At 46.2% G+C, this 19,607-nt stretch overlaps 1 protein-coding gene across 2 annotated transcripts in view; it reads left to right on the top strand.

The window, feature by feature from the left end:
• Slc22a23 (solute carrier family 22 member 23) overlaps positions 1 to 19,607 on the top strand; it is a 149,769-nt gene that overhangs the window by 101,782 nt on the left and 28,380 nt on the right. For both annotated transcript variants that reach the window (XM_021215455.2, XM_029547525.1), the window contains exon 4: positions 4,973 to 5,141. In XM_021215455.2, the coding sequence (XP_021071114.1) occupies positions 4,973 to 5,141 (169 nt within the window). The remainder of the gene's footprint in view (positions 1 to 4,972; positions 5,142 to 19,607) is intronic.

The raw sequence follows: 19,607 nt of genomic DNA, 5'->3' as shown, positions 1-19,607 counted from the left end.
CTCTCTCCCCTTCTCCCATTATCCCCAGAAGTGACAGCTCTGGCAACACAACTTACTTTTCTTCCAAGAAATGTGTGCCAGTTTGTAAAAAAAAAAAAAAAAATTCTTGAGTTGCAGCCTCTGAACAAGGCCATAATCCCTACAGAGCTGTCCCCACAGCCTAGACTCAAACCATCCTGGCCACAGTTCCCATTATTTATTGACCAAAGGCCTCCGCTTTATCTTACAGGATGTTCAACTCTCAAAACGTTCAGTGATTTCTCTGCCTATCGGCAAAGCATTACTCGTGTATTGGTTACTTTTCTCAAGGCTCTGACAGAAGCCACCTAAGGAAGGGCTCCGTGGCGCTCACGGTTGGAGGGAAGCCATGTTGACAAGAGTGTCTCTGGCTGTGAGGCCTGTAGTGTGAAGCTGCTGACCACATGAACCCTGGCCTCAAAGGGCTCTGCCCTTCTTTCTGCTCACTCTGAGACCCCAGCTCAGGAAGTGGTGTCAGCTACACTCAGGATGTGTCTTTCCTCCTTAATGAAATGCTTCTGGAAGTGCTCAGGTTTACAGTGAGGGTTAACCATCACAGCCAGTTTCTTTTTTGTTGTTGTTTTGTTTTGTTTTTTGTTTTTCGAGACAGGGTTTCTCTGTGTAGCCCTGGCTGTCCTGGAACTCACTCTGTAGACCAGGATGGCCTCGAACTCAGAAATCCGCCTACCTCTGCCTCCCGAGTGCTGGGATTAAAGGCGTGCGCCACCACGCCCGGCTCACAGCCAGTTTCTAAGGGTTGCTTGCAACCAGCTCCATTACAGCCTGAGAAGAAAGGTCATTTTAATAATGAGATTTTTGATGTGATCTTCTTAGATGTACCAGTTTGTATTCCTTGTTGTCTTGTATTTTGTTTTGCTTCTTGTGATTCTGGGAATGCTGGGTCCTACTCTAGGCAAGTGCTGAACCACTGAGCTATTCCCCAACACCTTGGTTCTGACCTTCCAGAAATAAAAGATGCAGAGGAACAAAAAGCAGGGTTATTCCTCTCCTCTTGTCTTATAGAACAAACTTCAGACCTACTCTGAAAAAAAAAAAAAATCACTGGATCAGGTGAACAATATAGACCATGAGACCAGAGTGACTGGTAAGGGCTGGGCTGTGTCATTTGTAGTAATGATGTGTATGGCTACTGCTTGGAAGTGGTGACAGATATTTTCTGTGCTCTTCCAAAAAGCCTGATTTCTCACCTTCCCAAAAAAAAAAAAAAAAAAAAAAACAAAACATGCCATTGATGGTAGTAAGCCTAAAGTGCATGTGGCTCCTTGGTAATTACTTTTTGTTTTCTTCACATTTTTTTAAATAGATACCCTCCTAGCACAGTTAGATTCCGGCAGTTTGCAAAGAGTTTCTGGTGAGTTAAGGCACAAAAAGGTAGTTATCAGCAAATGATCACACCTGTGCCCTACTGACGGCCCGTAGTGTCTTCCTGTCTCCCCAGCAAGGAAGCGAGAATAGCAGATGCTCGCTGGCACACTGTGCATCAACCTGGAGTCACATCAAGTCTGTGCTAATTTTCCACAAGCAGGGAGGAGAGGTCAGAAGATAGTAGGTCCTCCACACCCTGAAAGAGGCCCACATGCCCACAAGGAGAGGCGATAAATAGAGAGAGTTAGGCCTAAGGATCAAAGGTAGGCATGACCGGCCTGGCCCAATCACTTGTGATGCAGACATTGCAAGTCTGTGGATCCCACTTGGGGCACAAGAAGTGAAACATACAACCACTTACAGAAGAGGACCTCCAGAAGAAAAGGCATGAGTGTTTAGCAGTTGCTGTTCTGGGAGTCACACTGATAAATACAGTGGCTATAGCAACTCGTTTGCAGTCAGAGGAGATTGTAGCCACCTGCCGATCAGGGGGCCACTGTCCTCACCCATCTTCAAATGTTGATCCTGATCTGGGGGGTTCCCTCATTGTTCCTGAGTGACAGCTCAGAACTATAGATTAGTGTGTGGGACTAGGAGAGAGCTGTGCCGAATGAATTGAATGATAGTCCCAAGGCCTTCCTTACGTGCGGCAGGCACTGTGCTGCTTTCTTCCTGTCGGCCTCAGCGGCCTCTGTGTGTCTTTTTCTCCTCTGTGGTTTTAACCTGAACCCTTAAAAGAAGCCCTTCACTGCATCTAGTATGCATAGCTGAGTTTCTAGCATCACTGTTCCTAAGGGTTTTGGCCATTATGATGTTTAAAATAAGGATCATCTGAGCATAAGCCATGTGGTACCACAGCATCCTTCGGACGAGTGAAATGTCACTGAGTGACCACTGCTAGGGCTTATGAAGAGTGGACACGTGGGAAGGAGGAGTGAACCGCTCTCGTGGAGTGGAGTGGCATGTGGGTTACCCTGAAACTGAGATGCTGATGAATGTTAAGCAGCCGGGATACAGTGTGGCTATGTCAGACAGGGGTGATTCACCTCCATGGAGTTCAGTGGCATTGAGGTCAACCTGAAAGCTGAGACATCACTTAATGACTAGCAAGCAGCTAACTTATATACCATGGATATGTTGTGCACAGAAATCACACACACACACACACACACACACACACACACACACACACCCCTGAGGCCTATGATGGCATGGCAGTCAATCTGAAAACTGGGCATCACTGAGAGACTAGCTAACGGGTGTCTTACACAGCATGGGTGTGTTAGGCAGAGAGCTGACTCACCCCCCTGGCTCCATCCTGCTCCTCAGAACTATGTATCCGTTAAAATGAACGGATTGCACAGAATGAGTTTGCTCAGTGGGTGAGACTACTTACAGTACAAGCCTAGCAACCTAATCCTAGACACCCGTGGAAAGGTGGAGGGAGGGAGAGGCCAGACTCCAGAGTTGTCCTCTGACGTCTACAAGTATAGTGTTGCGTGACGCCTACACCACACTGTGTGCTTGCACACACATGCACAATAATTATAGATCAGATCTCAAATTATGAGTCGTGACCCCTTTAGAGGTTGATTGACCCTTTCACAAGGGTCACCTAAGACCGTCAAAAAACACAGATAGTTACAATTCATAACAGTAGCAAAACTACAGTGATGAAGTAGCAAAGAAAATACTTTTGTGACTGGAGGTCATCATAACGTGAGAAACTGTATTAAAGGGTCACAGCATTAGGAAGGTTGAGAACCACCTCCATAACTAGATATTTTTAAAACATATAGGTTTTCGTTTATGGAAGAAACTGAAGTGTGGGAAATAAAATCACAGACAATGGGGCACTGCTGTAGTTGTAGATACTGTCAAATAACTGTGACACTAAATTACAGTAGTGAAGAGAAAAGCAACAAGCAATGCACAGCCTGTTGCACTAGCACACTCACAAAGGCATCCGGCTTCTCCGACATCATTCCTCTGGCTTTTTTAAAGGGGCACAGCTGTGCTGTCTCCTTACCCTCCATCTGTCTGTAGCAGGCCTCTAATGCTGAGCCTGCTCTGGTCAACGTGGGTTCCTGGTTTCCATAACAAGTCTACTTGTGCTTGATGAGAGAAAGGAGAAATTGCAGCTGTTAGTCCTGTTCAGAAAGACTTTTCTTTATTACATTGAAGAGCAGAAATGTCACACCCCACTGTGCTAAGAAATATCGCTCAAGCGAGCTTGTGATGTGACACAGAGAGAGACAGCATCACAGCAAATGGCCCAGGAGGGCCCTGCCATCCTCTGCTTTTCCTAGTTAAATGTCAAAAATGTTCTTTATAAGCTCTATCCAGTAAGACCAGGTTCCTCCTCTGTTCACCAGCAACTATGATAATGACTATTTGTAGCCGAGAAAGAGCAGAAATTGCTGACAGGATTATATTTCTTCTGCAAGGAGCTGTTGTAGGTGCTGGCTGGCACAGTGCCCTGTGTTCCTTAGGACTATTGAGATCCTTGCTGCCAAATGTGATTTATCCACTCTCCATTTCATCTGTCCACTGCTTTTGACCTCCTGCCCTGCCATGGTCTCTGGACAGCCGGCAGATAGGCTGTTTGTTGTAACCAAGCCACGGGGTCAAGCTTCAACACAGTCTCTAGACATGAAGACAGGAAGAGTATTTTTTCCTAAGGGGCCTTCCTTCTTGTTCTCTTTTAATCCTTTTAAGTGTCCCCTTTCCCCACCACCTTGGGGGGGGGGGATGACTATTATACAATGTAGAAAAAGAGCAGCAAATAAATTTGCATGGTCTATAGGTGTGTGTGTGTGTGTGTGTGTGTGTGTGTGTAGAGCCCAACAACGTTTTTCTAGTATGAAGGATTATAGGAATTCATGTATTAGGGTCCATATTGATTGCCCCATGAGTACTACAGGCAGTTCAAAAGTTTGGGGACTTACCTTATTTATTAAAGAGAACAGGCTCTTGTAAACAGGAGGGACCATTGGTGGGTCTTGGTCAGCAGGATTCGGTATGGGGCAGCGGGATTCCTGCTAGGTTATAGTGTGCCCCAAGTGGCTTTGCTTTTGTTTTGTGCTGTGTGCTCACTCTGTTTTGTTTTCACGGTGGAGATGAACTTGAAGTCTTCACTGAGTACAAGGACAAGGTGTAGGACAAGAAGCAAAGGATGGCTGTGGGGCAAGGAGTGAGTAGAGAGACCTTGCAGAGGCCCAAAGGGCCCCAGTGCACAACCGAGGTTGGAAGGAAAGGTGAAACCATGGCAGCAAGGGGACCTGTTGGAAAGCAAGCTCTGATGCCAGAGAGCAAAGGAAAGAGGATAAGGAGAGATGCAAACTCCATCTCCAGCAGGAGCTGCAGCACATCTTAGCTCCTGAGCTAAGCATTTCTAAATGCACCATCCTTCTCACCAGCTTGTTCTGTGATCTTGAGCAATGACCTCCTCCTCTCTTCCCCATCAGGCCTCAGTTCCCCCCCCCCTGTATCCAGTGACATCTTAGGGCTCCTCAGGCATCAGGCAAGCAAGCGGCACTCAATCTGCCTTATTATTTCTGTTTTCTAGGAATAGAGCTATGCCCTCCAGGAAAACGGTTCATAATTACCATGGTGGCGAGCTTCGTGGCCATGGCGGGCCAGTTCCTCATGCCGGGGCTGGCTGCGCTGTGCCGGGACTGGCAGGTGTTGCAGGCCCTCATCATCTGTCCCTTCCTGCTCATGCTGCTCTACTGGTCGTGAGTATTCTTCGTTATGTACCACACCACACGTGCACCTGGCTGCAGGCCCTTCAGGTCCTGACCTCCACTGTGCTACCATGTTTTTCCTGACAAGGTCTCACCTCCAATAAGTCTTTCTCAACACATTCACTCACAGATACACACATTCTCTGTCTCTGTGTCTCTGTGACTCTGTCTCTTTGTGCCCCTCCCCCTGAGTGTGTGTGTGTGTGTGTGTGTGTGTGTGTGAGTGTATGTGTGTGTGTCTGCGTGCGTGTTAACTGTTTACATTGTTCATATTGTAGAATGAGGCCCTCTGTGCCGCTCCCCAACCCCAATGGCTATCCACGACATGACACTAACCTGCTTCTTACCTTGAGATGAATACCTATAAATGGATGTGCAAGTTGTTGGGAAGGTCTTGTGTTAGGATGGGACATGTAGATGGAGATGCTGAATGAGAGATTATAAAAAAACTCCCTATCTTCTCTAGTTAGAGGCGAACAAATTTCAGTTCATTGCCCAAATCCGGCTCATCCTCTGTGTTTTTCAAATAAAGATTTGTTGGAAGACAGCCATTCTCATATATTCACAAATGCATTGCCTATACTTACTGTGTTAGCAATGGTATGGCCCACACAGCTGAGAATACTTATCAAATCCTTTCAAAACAAACAAACCAACAAACCAACGGAGTCTCCCATGATCCCCACGCCACCTTGAACTGAGCTGCTTGGACTTGTCTTCCTACAGTGACGGACCGAACCTCTCCGATGGGCCAAGCAAACTCTTCCTCCCTCGAGCTGTTTCTGTCAGATTCTTGGTCAGTGACTCAAAAACAACAAAGACATTCAAGAGCTCCATTCTAGCCCACGGTCAGGTACCCGAACTCTAGGCAGTTGCCTTAGACAGTTTTCAGGTTGGGGAACGTCATGTGGCCTCGGTGACTGCTCCGTTGGTACCCTCTCATCCAAGTGCAGCTCAGCACTGTAGTTTTGAAGTGATTCATTTTACTCAGTAACTGTGTACATAGAGAAAGACCCCTGTCTGTCTGTCTGTCTGTCTACCATGCCCCATGCCTTAGCTCTGGCTAGGCCAGCCCCAGCAACTTGTCCCAGACCTCTCTAATTCTCTGCTTTGTCGGCTCTATGAAAAGTGGGTCGCAATCATTCTACCTCAGGGGTTGTTTTAAGACTGAAATGATGTGTCCAAAAGGATGTATGCAAGAACAATCTAGAGGGAGAGTTGAAGACAGAGCCTAGAGCCCCTCCACTGAACAGACATGTAACCTTTGGCAGGTTGTTTAACCTCTGGACCTCAAGTCCATCAGCGCCCTAAAGTCATAACAGTAAAGAATTAGGTTGGGGCTGGTGAGATGGCTCAGCCGGTAAGAGCACCCGACTGCTCTTCCGAAGGTCCTGAGTTCAAATCCCAGCAACCACATGGTGGCTCACAACCATCCCTAATGAGATCTGACTCCCTCTCCTGGAGTGTCTGAAGACAGCTACAGTGTACTTACATATAATAAATAAATCCATAAAAAAAAAAAAAAAAAGGCGGGCGTGGTGGCGCACGCCTTTAATCCCAGCACTTGGGAGGCAGAGGCAGGTGGATTTCTGAGTTCAAGGCCAGTCTGGTCTACAGAGTGAGTTCCAGGACAGCCAGGACTACACCGAGAAACCAAAAACAACAACAACAACAAAGAATTAGGTTGGGAGAATTAATACAGACAAATACCTTAATTGATGCCTATCACCTAGCATCACATATGCTAGTGGTTATGATTAGCATAATTATATTTTATTGATTATTAAATATTGATAATATTTAATTGATATTTATATCAAATATATGCCATATACTAATGCTATTTGGCGTGTGTTAGGTCTTAAGATCCCACAAGTATTAACCACTACTACTATGACTGTAGTACCCTTAATAGAAACCTGTGTGTGGGCGCAGCAATAATTTTCGGGAGACATGAGTTCCTCCTTTCCCTACCAGCCTTTAAAGGCTCCACAAGAATCAGTGGCTTTGAAGACTGTGCCCTTTTATCGTCGCCTCTCTCATTACCACCGTCCTGCCATCTCCTCCTGTTGGCTCTGTTCTTTGATAAGCTCCAGTGACTGGAAGTGAATGGTAGCTCCGGCCAGCACAACCAGCTGTTGGTGGCCAAGTACAGAGAGTGACACATTTCCCTTAACAAGGAAGTATTTTACTGCCTGCATTCAGGGTGCTCAGCAGGAGGCTTGGTGGCTGCTAACTCTCTAAGGCACAGACTCAGAAGCTAAGCAAACCACTGCCCAATGCCGATCCTCAAGCTAAAAGTCATGGTGTTCGTGGTAGTCTTTGGTGGTCATCGTGCTATGACGCTAAAGGCATGGAAGGGCTCTTCTCATCAAGGTGGTAGACAGGAAGTGAGCGTAGATAAACCTTCAAGGACTTACCCTGAAAAACCTACCTACCTCCTCCCAGATTTCCAGAACCTCCTAAAATTAGCGCCACCAATTGGGGCTAGAATGTTTAAACCGTGAGTTTGTGGCAGTGCTTCAGATTCAAACTGTAACCCCTGTGGTTTGGATGTGGATTTTTTTTTCCACACCCATTCTTATGCCAGGAGCTTGGCTTTCAGTGTAGTGGTGGTGTTGGTAGGCAGTGGGACATTTCAGAGGTTGGGGGGGGGGGTCTCGTGGTTTACTGATTAGGGGTGTGTCCATAGAAGGGATTGACACTGATCTCACAGAGCAAGTGACCTACCCCTAAATCCCTCTGACGTCTCGCTCGTCACTCGATCTCGTCACGTGATCTCTGCCACACACATTCGATCTTATGCTTCCACCCACCTGAGGTCCTCACCAGATGTCTAACCAAGGCCAGTCTTGGACTTTCGGTCTTACAAACTGTGGCCTTTGTATGCATGCTGCCCTGGCATAGACGTTTTGTTTTAGCAACAGAGAAAGGACTAAATACGGGCTTGGTATACAATTAGAACTGAGCTCCGCGTGAATAAAGCCAAGAATCAAAGACGAGAAAATCTTTGCTCACCACAGGGTCTCCACCCACAGCTAGCCAACTCCCTGAACTGTAGACAGAAAAAGATTCTCTAAGGAAAAAAAAAAAAAAAAAGAAAACCCAAAGCTTTGAAGTCTGTACTGTGCATGTGCATACGCATGCATGCACACATTTTCGCCACTTGCCAAGGCTAAGATGTGGACCTTCTAAAGTTAACAAAGCCTCCCAAGGAGGCACACAAAGCTCACATGGAAGAAAATTATTGACAAGGATGAGCTCACAGACAAAATTCATACATTCCTGGGGGAAGGTGTTATGGGGGCCAAAAACTGTAGACTTGGGAGTTTGCATCTGAGAAACCACAGAACACAGAATAATCTGGAAGAAAAATTAGGTATTATTTGCGTTCCTACCCCAGACTGCTACTATTATTCTAGATATGATACCTGCACAAAAACAAGTTGTTATTCTCTGGAAATACAGAAGGCAGGCACAGATGAAATGTAGCCCATAGATCCCAGCCCCCTAAGCAAACCAGGAAGAGGCTTGTCTTAGGGTTACTATTCCTGTGATGAAACACCGTGAACAACTTGGAGAGGAAAGTGTTTATTTATCTCACAGTTCCATATAACAGTTCATCATCAAAAGCGGTGACAGCAGGAACTCAAACGGGGCAGGAACCTGGAGGTAGGAACTGATTGATGCAGTGGCCATGAAGGGCTGCTGCTTACTGGCTTGCTCTTCATGGCTTGCTCAGCATGGTTTCTTATAAAACCAGAACTATCAGCCAAGGGATGGCACCACCCACAATGGGCTGGATCTTCCCCCATCAATTACTAATTAAGAAAATGTCCTACAGGCATTTGCCTACAACCCAATCTTATGCAGGCATTTTTTTCAACTGGGGCTTCTTCCTCTCAGATGACTTTAGTTGTGTCAAGTGGTCATAAAACTATCCAGTACAATTGACCCCTTGTCGGCTTGACACACAAACTCATCACTGTAAAGCCACAAACATTGCAATATAGAGCGTTTTACAGGGCTGGAGAGATAGCTCAGTGGTTAAGAGCACTGATTGTTCTTCCGAAGGTCCTGAGTTCACATGGTGCCTCACAACCACCCATAATGAGATCTGACACCCTCTTCTGGAGTATTTGAAGACAGCTACAGTGTACTTACATATAATAAATCTTTAAAAATAAATAAATAAAACATTTTAAAACTTAAAAAGCCCCACAATCTTACAAATTCAAACACTTTTAAAAGTCTCTTAATAGAAAAAAAATCTAGTCTCTCAATTGTGAGAGATGAAAATCAAAAATAAGCTTAATATTTTCTTACTTCAAGAGGAAAGAATCAAGGCCCAGCACAATCAAAGCAAAGCAAAACTGAATTCCAACTGTGTAAATAACTCAATGTCCAATGTCTGCCATCCACTCACCATCTGGGTGCTTCCAAGGGGCTTGGGTCACTTTTCTGGCTCTGCCCTCTGCAGCACACACAGCTTGTCTTCTAGGCTTGAGCAGTCTCCATTCTACTGCTGCTCCTGTTCTTGGTTCTGGCATCTCCAACAATGCTGGGGTGTCTGTGGCAACTGGGCTGCACTTTTACCCATAACCCTTCCTGGGCTCTCTTCATGTTACTAAGCCTCAACTTCTTCTTGATCCCTTCAATCCTGAGGTTTCAACTGCTGCTGAGGCTGCACCATCTCCACTGGCCTCCCATAGTTTCTATCCTCAGCTGATTTTCTTGATCCCTTCAGTCTTTAAAACCAGTACTGTCTGGGTAGCTCTTATATTAAGTTCAGCTGACAGCATGAGCTACAACCTTGGCCCTCTCTGGAACACAGCTTCTGTGTGCCAGCCCCAAAGGAACATTTCCCAAAAGACTTCCCCTCAGTGATGCTGGTCTCTTGTTAATCGTAACTGATTCTTGAGCTCCAGCTGACTAGTCACCAAAGACTCTTCATACAAATTGCCCAGGAAAATCTTGGTTTTCCTCTGAGTTGTCACAAGCCGGGCCTCCATCATCTATCTGTACTGTTCTTGACATTCTTATCTTCCAGGCTCCTACAGAACAGTCACCAAACGTTAAACACTCAATGGCTTTTGTGGCCCCAAGCTCCAAAGTGCTTCTGCGGTCCTCCCAACAACATTGTGAGGTCTGTCACCGTAATACTCTACTATCCTGGCAACAGTGTCTTTCCTAGTTAGGGTTTCTATTGCTGCGATGAAACACCACAGCCAAAGCAAGTTGGGGAAGAAAGGGTTCATTTGGTTTACATTATCACTGTTCATCACTGAAGGAGGTCTGGACAGGAACTCGAACACAGCAGGAACATAGGGGCAGGAAGCCCATGCAGAGGCCACAGAGGAGTGCTGCTTACAGGCAGGCTTGCCTACAGCCCAATCTTTTGGAATTAGTTTCTTAACTGAGGTACCCTCTCCTCGGAAGACTTTAGCTTGTGTCTAGTTGACATAAAACCACTGAGCACGCCTATACTTTGAGAAGATCTGTCCTTTTGCCCTTCTGGGTAGAGGCAGCCACTGTGCTTTGGGTTGTGTGATGTAAGGCAGGCTTAGCACACAGCCAGCCCTTCTATACAAGAGCAGGACCAGGCCACCAGTACAGGCCAGCATCAGTAGTGTGACTGGGTAGGGATTTGGCCAAGACTTTCCTGAGTCCAGGTGCCCTTTGGTGATGGGAAGGTCTGTGACATGGGCTGTGGGGGAGAATTTCTGCCCCACCCCCACCCCTAGTGAATCTGAGAACCAAAGCCAAAGTGAGCTCCTTGGGGATGCTTACAGCTCACTGTCACCTTTGGGTGAGGCGGAACCAGCTGACATTTCTCTGCGGGCTGGAGACGAAGGAAGTGCTTCAGAAGGCAAGGGATGGGGAATGCAGAGAGAACAAGGGTGAGCTGGCTGTGGGTGGGCACCCCAGGGTGCTGCACAGAGGCACTTAAGCACTTTGTCATGAAGCAGGTACAGAAGAGACTGTACCTGTGAGTGGGCGCAGTCAACGGTGAGTAAAGGTACCCGCAGCCTCCACGCACCCCGTCTTGGTGCCAAGTGGAAAATCTTCTATAGTCATTTGCTTAGCCGTTCATTAGGAAAGGACAGCTCATCTTAGTCCTAATCCAGAAGAAAGGCGTCGTATTGACCCATCCATGTAAACCCTTCCAGACTCACCATGCACAAATGAATATGTAGAATAAAAGTCATGATCTAGAACATCGGAGGGCAGAAGAATAAGAGGAATTCTGCCAGGTGAAGCAGGAAGATAGGTGGGAGGTAAGAGAAGGGTGAAACGGACCTTAAGAAAGAGCTGCAAGGGGTGGGAAAGGTGCCTTCCCCAGCTGGCTGCAGCTGGCCCCAGCTGGCCCCAGCCTACTAGCAGTATAGCTGGTAACAACTCCTCAGTAAGAGCCCCCCATACATAGCACAGTCTTGCCTGCATTCTCATCACTGTATCAAAGTCTGTATTACATGAGGATGTCTCAGGAGACTACAAGTGTGGAAGACTGGGGGGGGGGGAGTAGAGGGGCAAAGAGTAGGGGTTTTCCTGGTTGGGACTTACTGCTGAGGAGTGGCAGAAAGGAAATGGAAAAGGCTGGAGTTTTCCTGGAGGAGCCACGGGAAGCAGGGTCATGTGTGCCATCCCTGCCATTGGGTGTGTGCCGCCATCTCAGTCACAGTGAAAATGCCACATGATAGGTCCAGAAGACATGGCAGGTTTGGTAATACAGACACTCACGCATCTGCTGTGTACCCTCCTGTGCTGGTGAACATCTATCTGTGAGCCAACTCAATAAGAACCCATGAAAGACATGTGTGTATGCTCTCTATTCTTCAACCTGTGTTTCCCAGGTATCAGGGCTGTCATGGTAAACAGGGCAGACACAGCCCGGCCCTCACAAACCATCAAGGCAAGGAAAGAAAACTACACTTAATAGTCATATCCCAAAGCACTCTAGAGTATGTGGATTTCAGTATACCTTTACATTCCAGGGACGTGCTTTCTCCAAGATCCGCTGCAAGCTTCCTCCTGGGAGAGGCAGCAGTGTTCAACTGAGTGATCCAGGTTTGCCTGGGGAAAAAAAAAAAACAAAAACAGAGACTCAAAAAGCTTCCCCGGAGACCTGGGGAGATGGTTCAGTGGGTGAAGCTTGCACTACTCTAGTGTAAGGACCTAGAGTTTGGCTCCCTGCCACCCAAGTAAATGCAGGTGTGGCGACCTTCCTGTAATCCCAACGTGGGAAGGTGAGGTGGGTGTTAGGAACAGAGAGGATCCCCAAAGCAAGCTGGCTAGATGGACTAAATGAATCATCAAGCTCTGGCTTCACACAAGAGAATATATAAATGGAAAGCAACCACAAAATGTCCCTAAAGTCAACCTTAGACCTCTGTGTGCATGTGCATCTGAACATATACCCATATATATATGCATATGCCACAAACACACATGAAGTGTTCCAGGGCTGCAGGTGAGTCCTGAGGTCAGAGGAGCAGTCCTGTGCCAAGAAAAAGAGCAGGCCTCTTGCATGTGATATAGGGACCCGGTGCCCTTTAGGACAGGGCATAAAGGATGTGCTAAGGCGCCCTCGGTTGGCTGAGTCCAACCCCATTCACAAAACAGGATCTGAAGTTCTATATTGAGAAACAGATGTTGTCCCTGAAGGGTGAGTGCCAACAGCCAGGTCACTTCCACTGCTGACACGGGCGTCACCTTGGTTGTCTCAGATATCCAGCATCAGCGGTATTTCCAAAAGAGCTTGCAGGCAGAGACAGGCTCGGGTCTAACCACCTCACTTGCACTGCAGAGCTATAAACACATGTGACTCATCCTGGAAACTCCCGTCCTGGCTGTGTTCCCATTGCCTGCCCTGGGTTACCCGCCTTGCTTCCCTGACAACCCCGTCAGCAGCTACAGGTGTCTTGCTCTCAGAAGTTTCTGTTCCTGGTTCTGTACCCCCCCCCCCCCCCCGGAGCGGCTCCATAGGGGCGTTCCTGCCCTCTCCCGGGACTCTTCATTGGCTGCCTGTTGGAAACTATCCTCAGCTAGGGTTCACCCACCATGAGTGCCCTGTGTAGAGACATGTACCAGATGTGTGAAGATGGTGAATTATTAACCACACCTTGTCGAGCTGGAATTTCATNCAACCCCGTCAGCAGCTACAGGTGTCTTGCTCTCAGAAGTTTCTGTTCCTGGTTCTGTACCCCCCCCCCCCCCCGCAGGGGAGCAATAGGGGCGTTCCTGCACTCTACCGAGACTCTTCATTGGGTACCTGTTGGAAACTATCCTCAGCTGGGGTTCACCCACCATGAGTGCCCTGTGTAGAGACATGTACCAGATGTGTGAAGATGGTGAATTATTAACCACACCTTGTCGAGCTGGAATTTCATCCTGACGAGATCGAGCTTTGCAGCCATCATCACAGTCATTAGAAGCCTGGGGAATGACACTGAGAGAGGGGAAGCTAGATGGGAAATAACAGGAACCGACAAAGGAAAGCGATGAGGCCAGTTCTCCAGGTGAGATAGGAGTCTTGTGACAGTGGAAAGGAGGGAGGAGGAGTGGCGCCTACTGTGCTCAGCAGCTGCAGAAGGAACTAGCACCCAGGGAGGTGATGAGCAGACAGCCTTAGAAACAAGTGCCTGTGTTTAAATGTTTCCAGAGAAATACCATAAAAACATATAAATGGCCTCAAGCTACATAGGCCCAGTTAAAAATGCTAACAATTTCATTATATATAAAGACAGCTAATGGTCTTAATTTGTACATGTCACTAAAACCATTTTAAGCACAATCATATCGATTTTTATAATTTGTTGAAATTATGGTTTTGTGGGGCAGGTTGTTTGTTTGCTGTTTTTGAAATGGAGTCTTGCTCTATTGCCCAAGCTGGCCTCAGACTCCTGAGCTCAAGCAGTCCTCCTGCGTAGCTCAGGCAGCATGTGTGCATCCCTACACAGCTGAAGGCTGCTCTTTGGAAGCCACACTAAGCACTCACATCTCTGAGTGACATTGATCTTCCCAAGGACCCCTGAAGTTGTCACTGTGGTAGCTTCCCAAGCAGATAGAGAAACTGAGGCACACAGATGCCCCATGGCTTACCAGAGGTCCTTTGGCTGCTAGCTCAGCTCAGTCCCATGCTGCAGTGCTCCTAGGCCCAGAATGTGCCTGGGCCACCAAAGGTAGCATACACTTGGTAGGGAACTTGCTTCTCATCCTGGAAGACTCCATGAGCCCTCTAACAATGACAACGACATTTCTTCAAGTCATAAGGGTATTGCTACCTATCCTAATAGGGGCACAATGAAAATCTGTTAAATGGATTAACTGTGCTGCTTGCTGCTTAAATATGAGTTTAAAAGATGTGTGAGTGCGTGGATCAGTCTGCTTTTCTTTCCCAAGTGTGAGGAGCACAACACGATCCTCCATCAAAAACAATTTTATTTTAAAATATCACATCATACAAAGAGATTCAATCACAGATAAAACAAGGTTGTAGGGTTCTTAGGACGCACGGGGACTCATCTGTATTAACAATTACTCACAGGGGGGAAGGGTCCCTCACAGGAAAAGGGAAAAGATGAGTCACAGATGCTACAGTCTCTGGGAACATGAATAAGTACACAACAATCCTTTCCCAAGCTTCAGTGAGCAGTTTGCAATTGAGTCAGGGGCACAGTGGCTCATACCTTCAATCCCAGCATGCAGGAGGCTGAGGCAGATGGAGTTCTGTGAGTTCAAGGCCAAGCTGACCTACCCAGAGTATTCAAGACAGCCAGGGCTACACAAGGAAACCCTGCTTCAAAAGAAAAAGAAAGAAAGAAAAAAGAAGAGGGGGGATAGAAAAGGCTGTAAAATTCTTCTTAGAAAGAAAGAAAGAAAGAAAGAAAGAAAGAAAGAAAGAAAGAAAGAAAGAAAGAAAGAAAGAAAAGTCCTTCTTATGTTGGGGCTCAGTGGCTCAGAGCACTGACTGCTCTTCCAGAGGACCCACGTGGCAACTCACGGCTGTCTGTAACTCCAAGATCTGACACTCCCCACACAGACATACATGTAGGCAAAATACCAATGTAGATGAAATGAAAATAAATTATTAAAAAGATCCTTCTTATCCCTACATTATCTAGACAATAATGAAGCATCATGAATACTAACGAAGGAACACGTATGCCAGTGGGGAGGGGCTAACCTTCCTCAATGCTGTAACCTCTTCTGTTGTTCTGACTCAAGTCTACTAGCTGCCCCCAAACCTATGCTCAGAGAAGCATCCCTAATTAAATGCAATGGGACGTGTTGGTGCACTCACGCCCACGTGCACACACACAGACACACACAGAGAGAGAAGAAAGTAGGGAAGAGCGTGTAATGGGGAGGAAATATGATCAAAGGGTATATATATGCATATTTATGTAATTATGAAAGAAGTAATTAAAAGCACAGACCTAGCCGTTCAAACGGTCGTGCACATTTCAATCATGAAAGTTGAATGAGCAGTTGAAAGTAAGCTGGAAATGTCTCAGCTGCTGTTCGGGACCTGCTGGTCACACGGGATGTCGGGCGGCCTTGGGTAAGACTTCCTCAGTTAAGCTTCTGAGTACAGAGTTGTGTACAATGCCATGAATGCCACGTGTTGCTTACAAGCAGAGGTATCGAGAGGTCTGAGAAGTAGGAAAGTATGGCTCTCTGACGTCATGCAAGCCCTACCAGGGTAGTGAGCCTCGGTCGGTCCCCGGGAAAAGGACATGCTCCACAAATCCATCTCACTGCCCTACCACAGCAGCTGGGGCTATGGAAGGCCAGCTTGGAAGCCACTACAGCCTGAAAGCCAGGCAGAGGGCACTCAGGGTGAGCATGTGTGTTAGAGTCTGAGCTGTTGGTGCCTGGCTCAAGTCAGGTAGCTGCTCTGGAAACAGATGTCAGATGCTAAATGACTGCTGCACAGGCAGCTGGTCAGAGTCCATACAGATGGATAGAATGAGGTGTAGGGGACCCGTGAGACCAGTACCCAAAAAGTGGCAGTTTGGTCTCCCTCAGGCATTGGAACTGGCTAACTCCAATCAGGATAAGTTGCTGTGGGAGCTGGGAGAGGTGTTGCAACGGTGATGAGGCATCTGCTAAATGTGAGGACAAATCAGGGCCAGCAGGAGGCTCCCACTTGTCAAGTAGATATTGTATCCAAGATAACTGTCTGCCACCCTGATGGGCGTAGGATTAGAGCCTAGGTTTGGGTCAGCAGGTGGACCCTCTGAACAGCTTTTTGGCCCACCCCCAGCAAGCTGCAAACAGAGGTGCCAGTCAAATTCGAATTAGGTGCAGAAGTGGCAGATTCATCTCTTCTGCCTCTTTCCCTCCTTACCCCACCCCACCCCCTTCCCTGGTAATTAAACCTAGCACCGTGTGCATGCTAAGGGAGCGCTCAACCACTGAGGAGCTCATCCCAGCTCCTTCGTATGTTATAGTTTTAGATGAGGTCTTGCTAAATTATCCATCCTGGACAGAAACTCACTATTGTAATCCGAGCTAGCCTCCAGCTTGCTATCGCCCTGCCCTGGCCTGGCAAGCGCTGAGATTCTAGGTCTGTACCACTTTGTCTCTCAGAGCACCAAATTTTCTACATCACTTGCAAATGGTGTCAAATCAGCTCCCTGTACAGCTTTGCCCCTTTCATGCCCTGCGCACCTTCTGATTTCTATGGCTTGGTAATCACTTCCACAGGAGGAAGAGTGAGAAAGTGGAGAATATTAACTCGGGTTTGTGGGTGGATGAGCACCAGCTGCATGCAGTATAATGTTACAGATTATTGGTATGCATGTTTGGGAGCTAAATCTCAGGTCTTTATCTGCTAAAAAAACATGAGCCTCTAGAGGAACATTTAGGGTCATGTCAATCCCTATGTATGCAGGGTTGGTCCACTGTAAAAAGGCTAATGTCAAAGACTTCATGTGCCCTGCCTGAGCCTGCAGCACTTTGAGAATGCTGTGCACAGTGTGGCTGAGCCCGTAGCACTATGAGGATGCTGTACACCAAGTGGCCTGAGCCCTGTAGCACTATGAGGATGCTGTGCACAGTGTGGCTGAGCCTGTAGCACTATGAGGATGCTGTACACCAAGTGACCTGAGCCTATACCACTATAAGGATGCTATACACAATGTAGCATAATTTTGCCTTTCAGAGGTGACTTTTAGCCTCAATTTCAGCAGATAAGATGGGGGATCTAGCTTGCCAAAGCTTCTGTGGCAGTTTACTGATCTCATTTCACAGATTCAGGGAAATTGAGACCCAGATGAATAACGGACTCATTTAACATCACAGCAACTTTCTGGTGTATTTCTACTAAACTTTTCCCATGGGATTATGGGACCTCAGTTTGTGAAGAACACTGGACACCTTTGAATAACTTCCAATTGTGTTTAGCTCCCTTCAGACCTTTGAGTTTGTTGCTGTTTCTTTGTTTTCTTTGAGGACTCTCTAGGTTATTTTTTTTTTTTTTAAGATTTTATTTGTCTTGACTTGCATGGGTATTTTGCCTGAGTGTATCTCTGTATATCGCATGTGTGTAGTACCCATAGAGGCCAGAAGAGGATGTTGGATCTCCTGGAAGAGGAGTTACAGATGATTGTTAGCCACTGAACTCTGTTTCTCTGGAAGAGTGCTTTTAACCACTGAGCTATCCTGCCAGCCCCTCTAGAATTTTTTTAACTGTCCCATACATGATCATACCCAGAGAGTCAACAAGTAGAGCTAGAGTTATCTCTTTGAATCAGACGTGCCCTAAGTTCCTTCTACACTCATTTTCATATGCACGTATGGAAATGTCATCTCCATGAAGTTATATTGACCTTGTGTCCTCTCTGGGCTCGATTTTGTGCCCTGCCTGTATGCCTGCTTGGTAGAAGTTCCACACTAGGCTGGGACATAGGCCAGTGGTGCAGTATGTATTTAGTATGCTTTCCTTCCCAACAAAATAACTTCTTGCAGCCTAAAGTGTGACTCTTTGCCCTAATGACTCCAACTGCTCCATACATGTTTATTCTGTGAATGATGTCACTGTTGAATCACAGGCAGGAAGGTGGGTTTGTGTACACGGGTATCGCCCTAAAATTAAATACTTCGCAAAACAAATAAAGGAAAGACTTAAGGGTACAACTAATTTAATAAAGCATTGGCAGTTTTATTTCCTTTCTGTACTTTATTTATGAGTAAATGTCCTAGTACAGTGAATTAAACAGGACACACATGCTTTTTACTCAGAGAACTGCCCAACTGGCTTTTCACCAGAGTGTGTGTTTAATGAACTCTCAAAAAGGCAGCCCAAGCCTCTATTGAAATCAGTGTGAAAGTTCTTAAAAAGCTGCCCATGCATAGCTATTATCTCTCCCGGGTGTGTACACTAGAAAGACTGAGTCAATGAACACAGAGACATGCACACCCATGCTTACAGTAGCACAATAGCAAGATATGGAGTCGGCCTAGGTACCCATCAAAGGGGGAACTTAGAATATGTTGTGTGTATATACACAATGGAGTTTTATCCATCAAAAGAATGAAGTTATAACATTTGCAAAAATGTGGATAAAACTGGAAGTCATCATCAGACTCAGAAAGATGAAGAGTGTGAATTTTCTCTCCTGTGTAGAATCTAGATTCAGGAACAAGTATGTAAGGCATTTCAAACAGAAAAAAACTGCTTGGGAAAAGAAGTGAGGGGAATGGGGTGAGAAGGGGGATGAGGCATACAACCTAATGTATGATGTATGTTAATGAAAGCGTTATAGTGAAATCCCTTGTTTTGGATAGTGATATATTAATGAACAAAAAAGGCTTTCCTGATAGGAAGCTGGTTGGTGTTAGATTCTCCCACTGAACAAGAAGACAATTCACTGCTTTTAAACCTCAATGATCATCCTTATACCATGTACCAGTTTTTTAAAATTTTAATCAGCTGTATATATTTATTACTACAAATTGAAATAACAAAATTTCCTTTATTGCACATTTCTGAAAGTGAGAAAAGCTCTAATTATTACCTTCTCATCAAATGACCCCAAATTCTGTTTTTATGTTCTTTCACGTTACTGTATTTCATCTCAGACTTGAGACTTGTAAAGCACACGGACCACTTCAGAGTCACTGTGCTTGTTTGAATCAACTCAAGACATAAAAATGTAAAGAAGTCACCTGCAAACATCCAAACCACTCACGCTTCACGTAGAATACCGGGGACAAGTTAGGAAAAGCTCCCAGCACACACTCCCCTCTCAAAAAAACGAATCAAAATAGAAGAGAGAACCCAAGCACAGATTATTAAATTAGTTGCTATACAGTTTAATTTTTCAAAGAGTGGCTTTCACACCTGCTGCATGGCATTATCAGCAGTAAAGAACAGGACAGGGCTTACGTAGGCTTCAACTGACTCATCTTATTTATTCTCTATTCTAGTAGTCCCAGAAGGGTCCCACC

Source organism: Mus pahari, chromosome 16, assembly GCF_900095145.1.
Source record: "Mus pahari chromosome 16, PAHARI_EIJ_v1.1, whole genome shotgun sequence".
Classification (NCBI taxonomy): domain Eukaryota; kingdom Metazoa; phylum Chordata; class Mammalia; order Rodentia; family Muridae; genus Mus; species Mus pahari.
The sequence above is the reverse complement of the archived record's forward strand: the minus strand, read 5'-3'. Positions and strand labels throughout refer to the sequence as shown.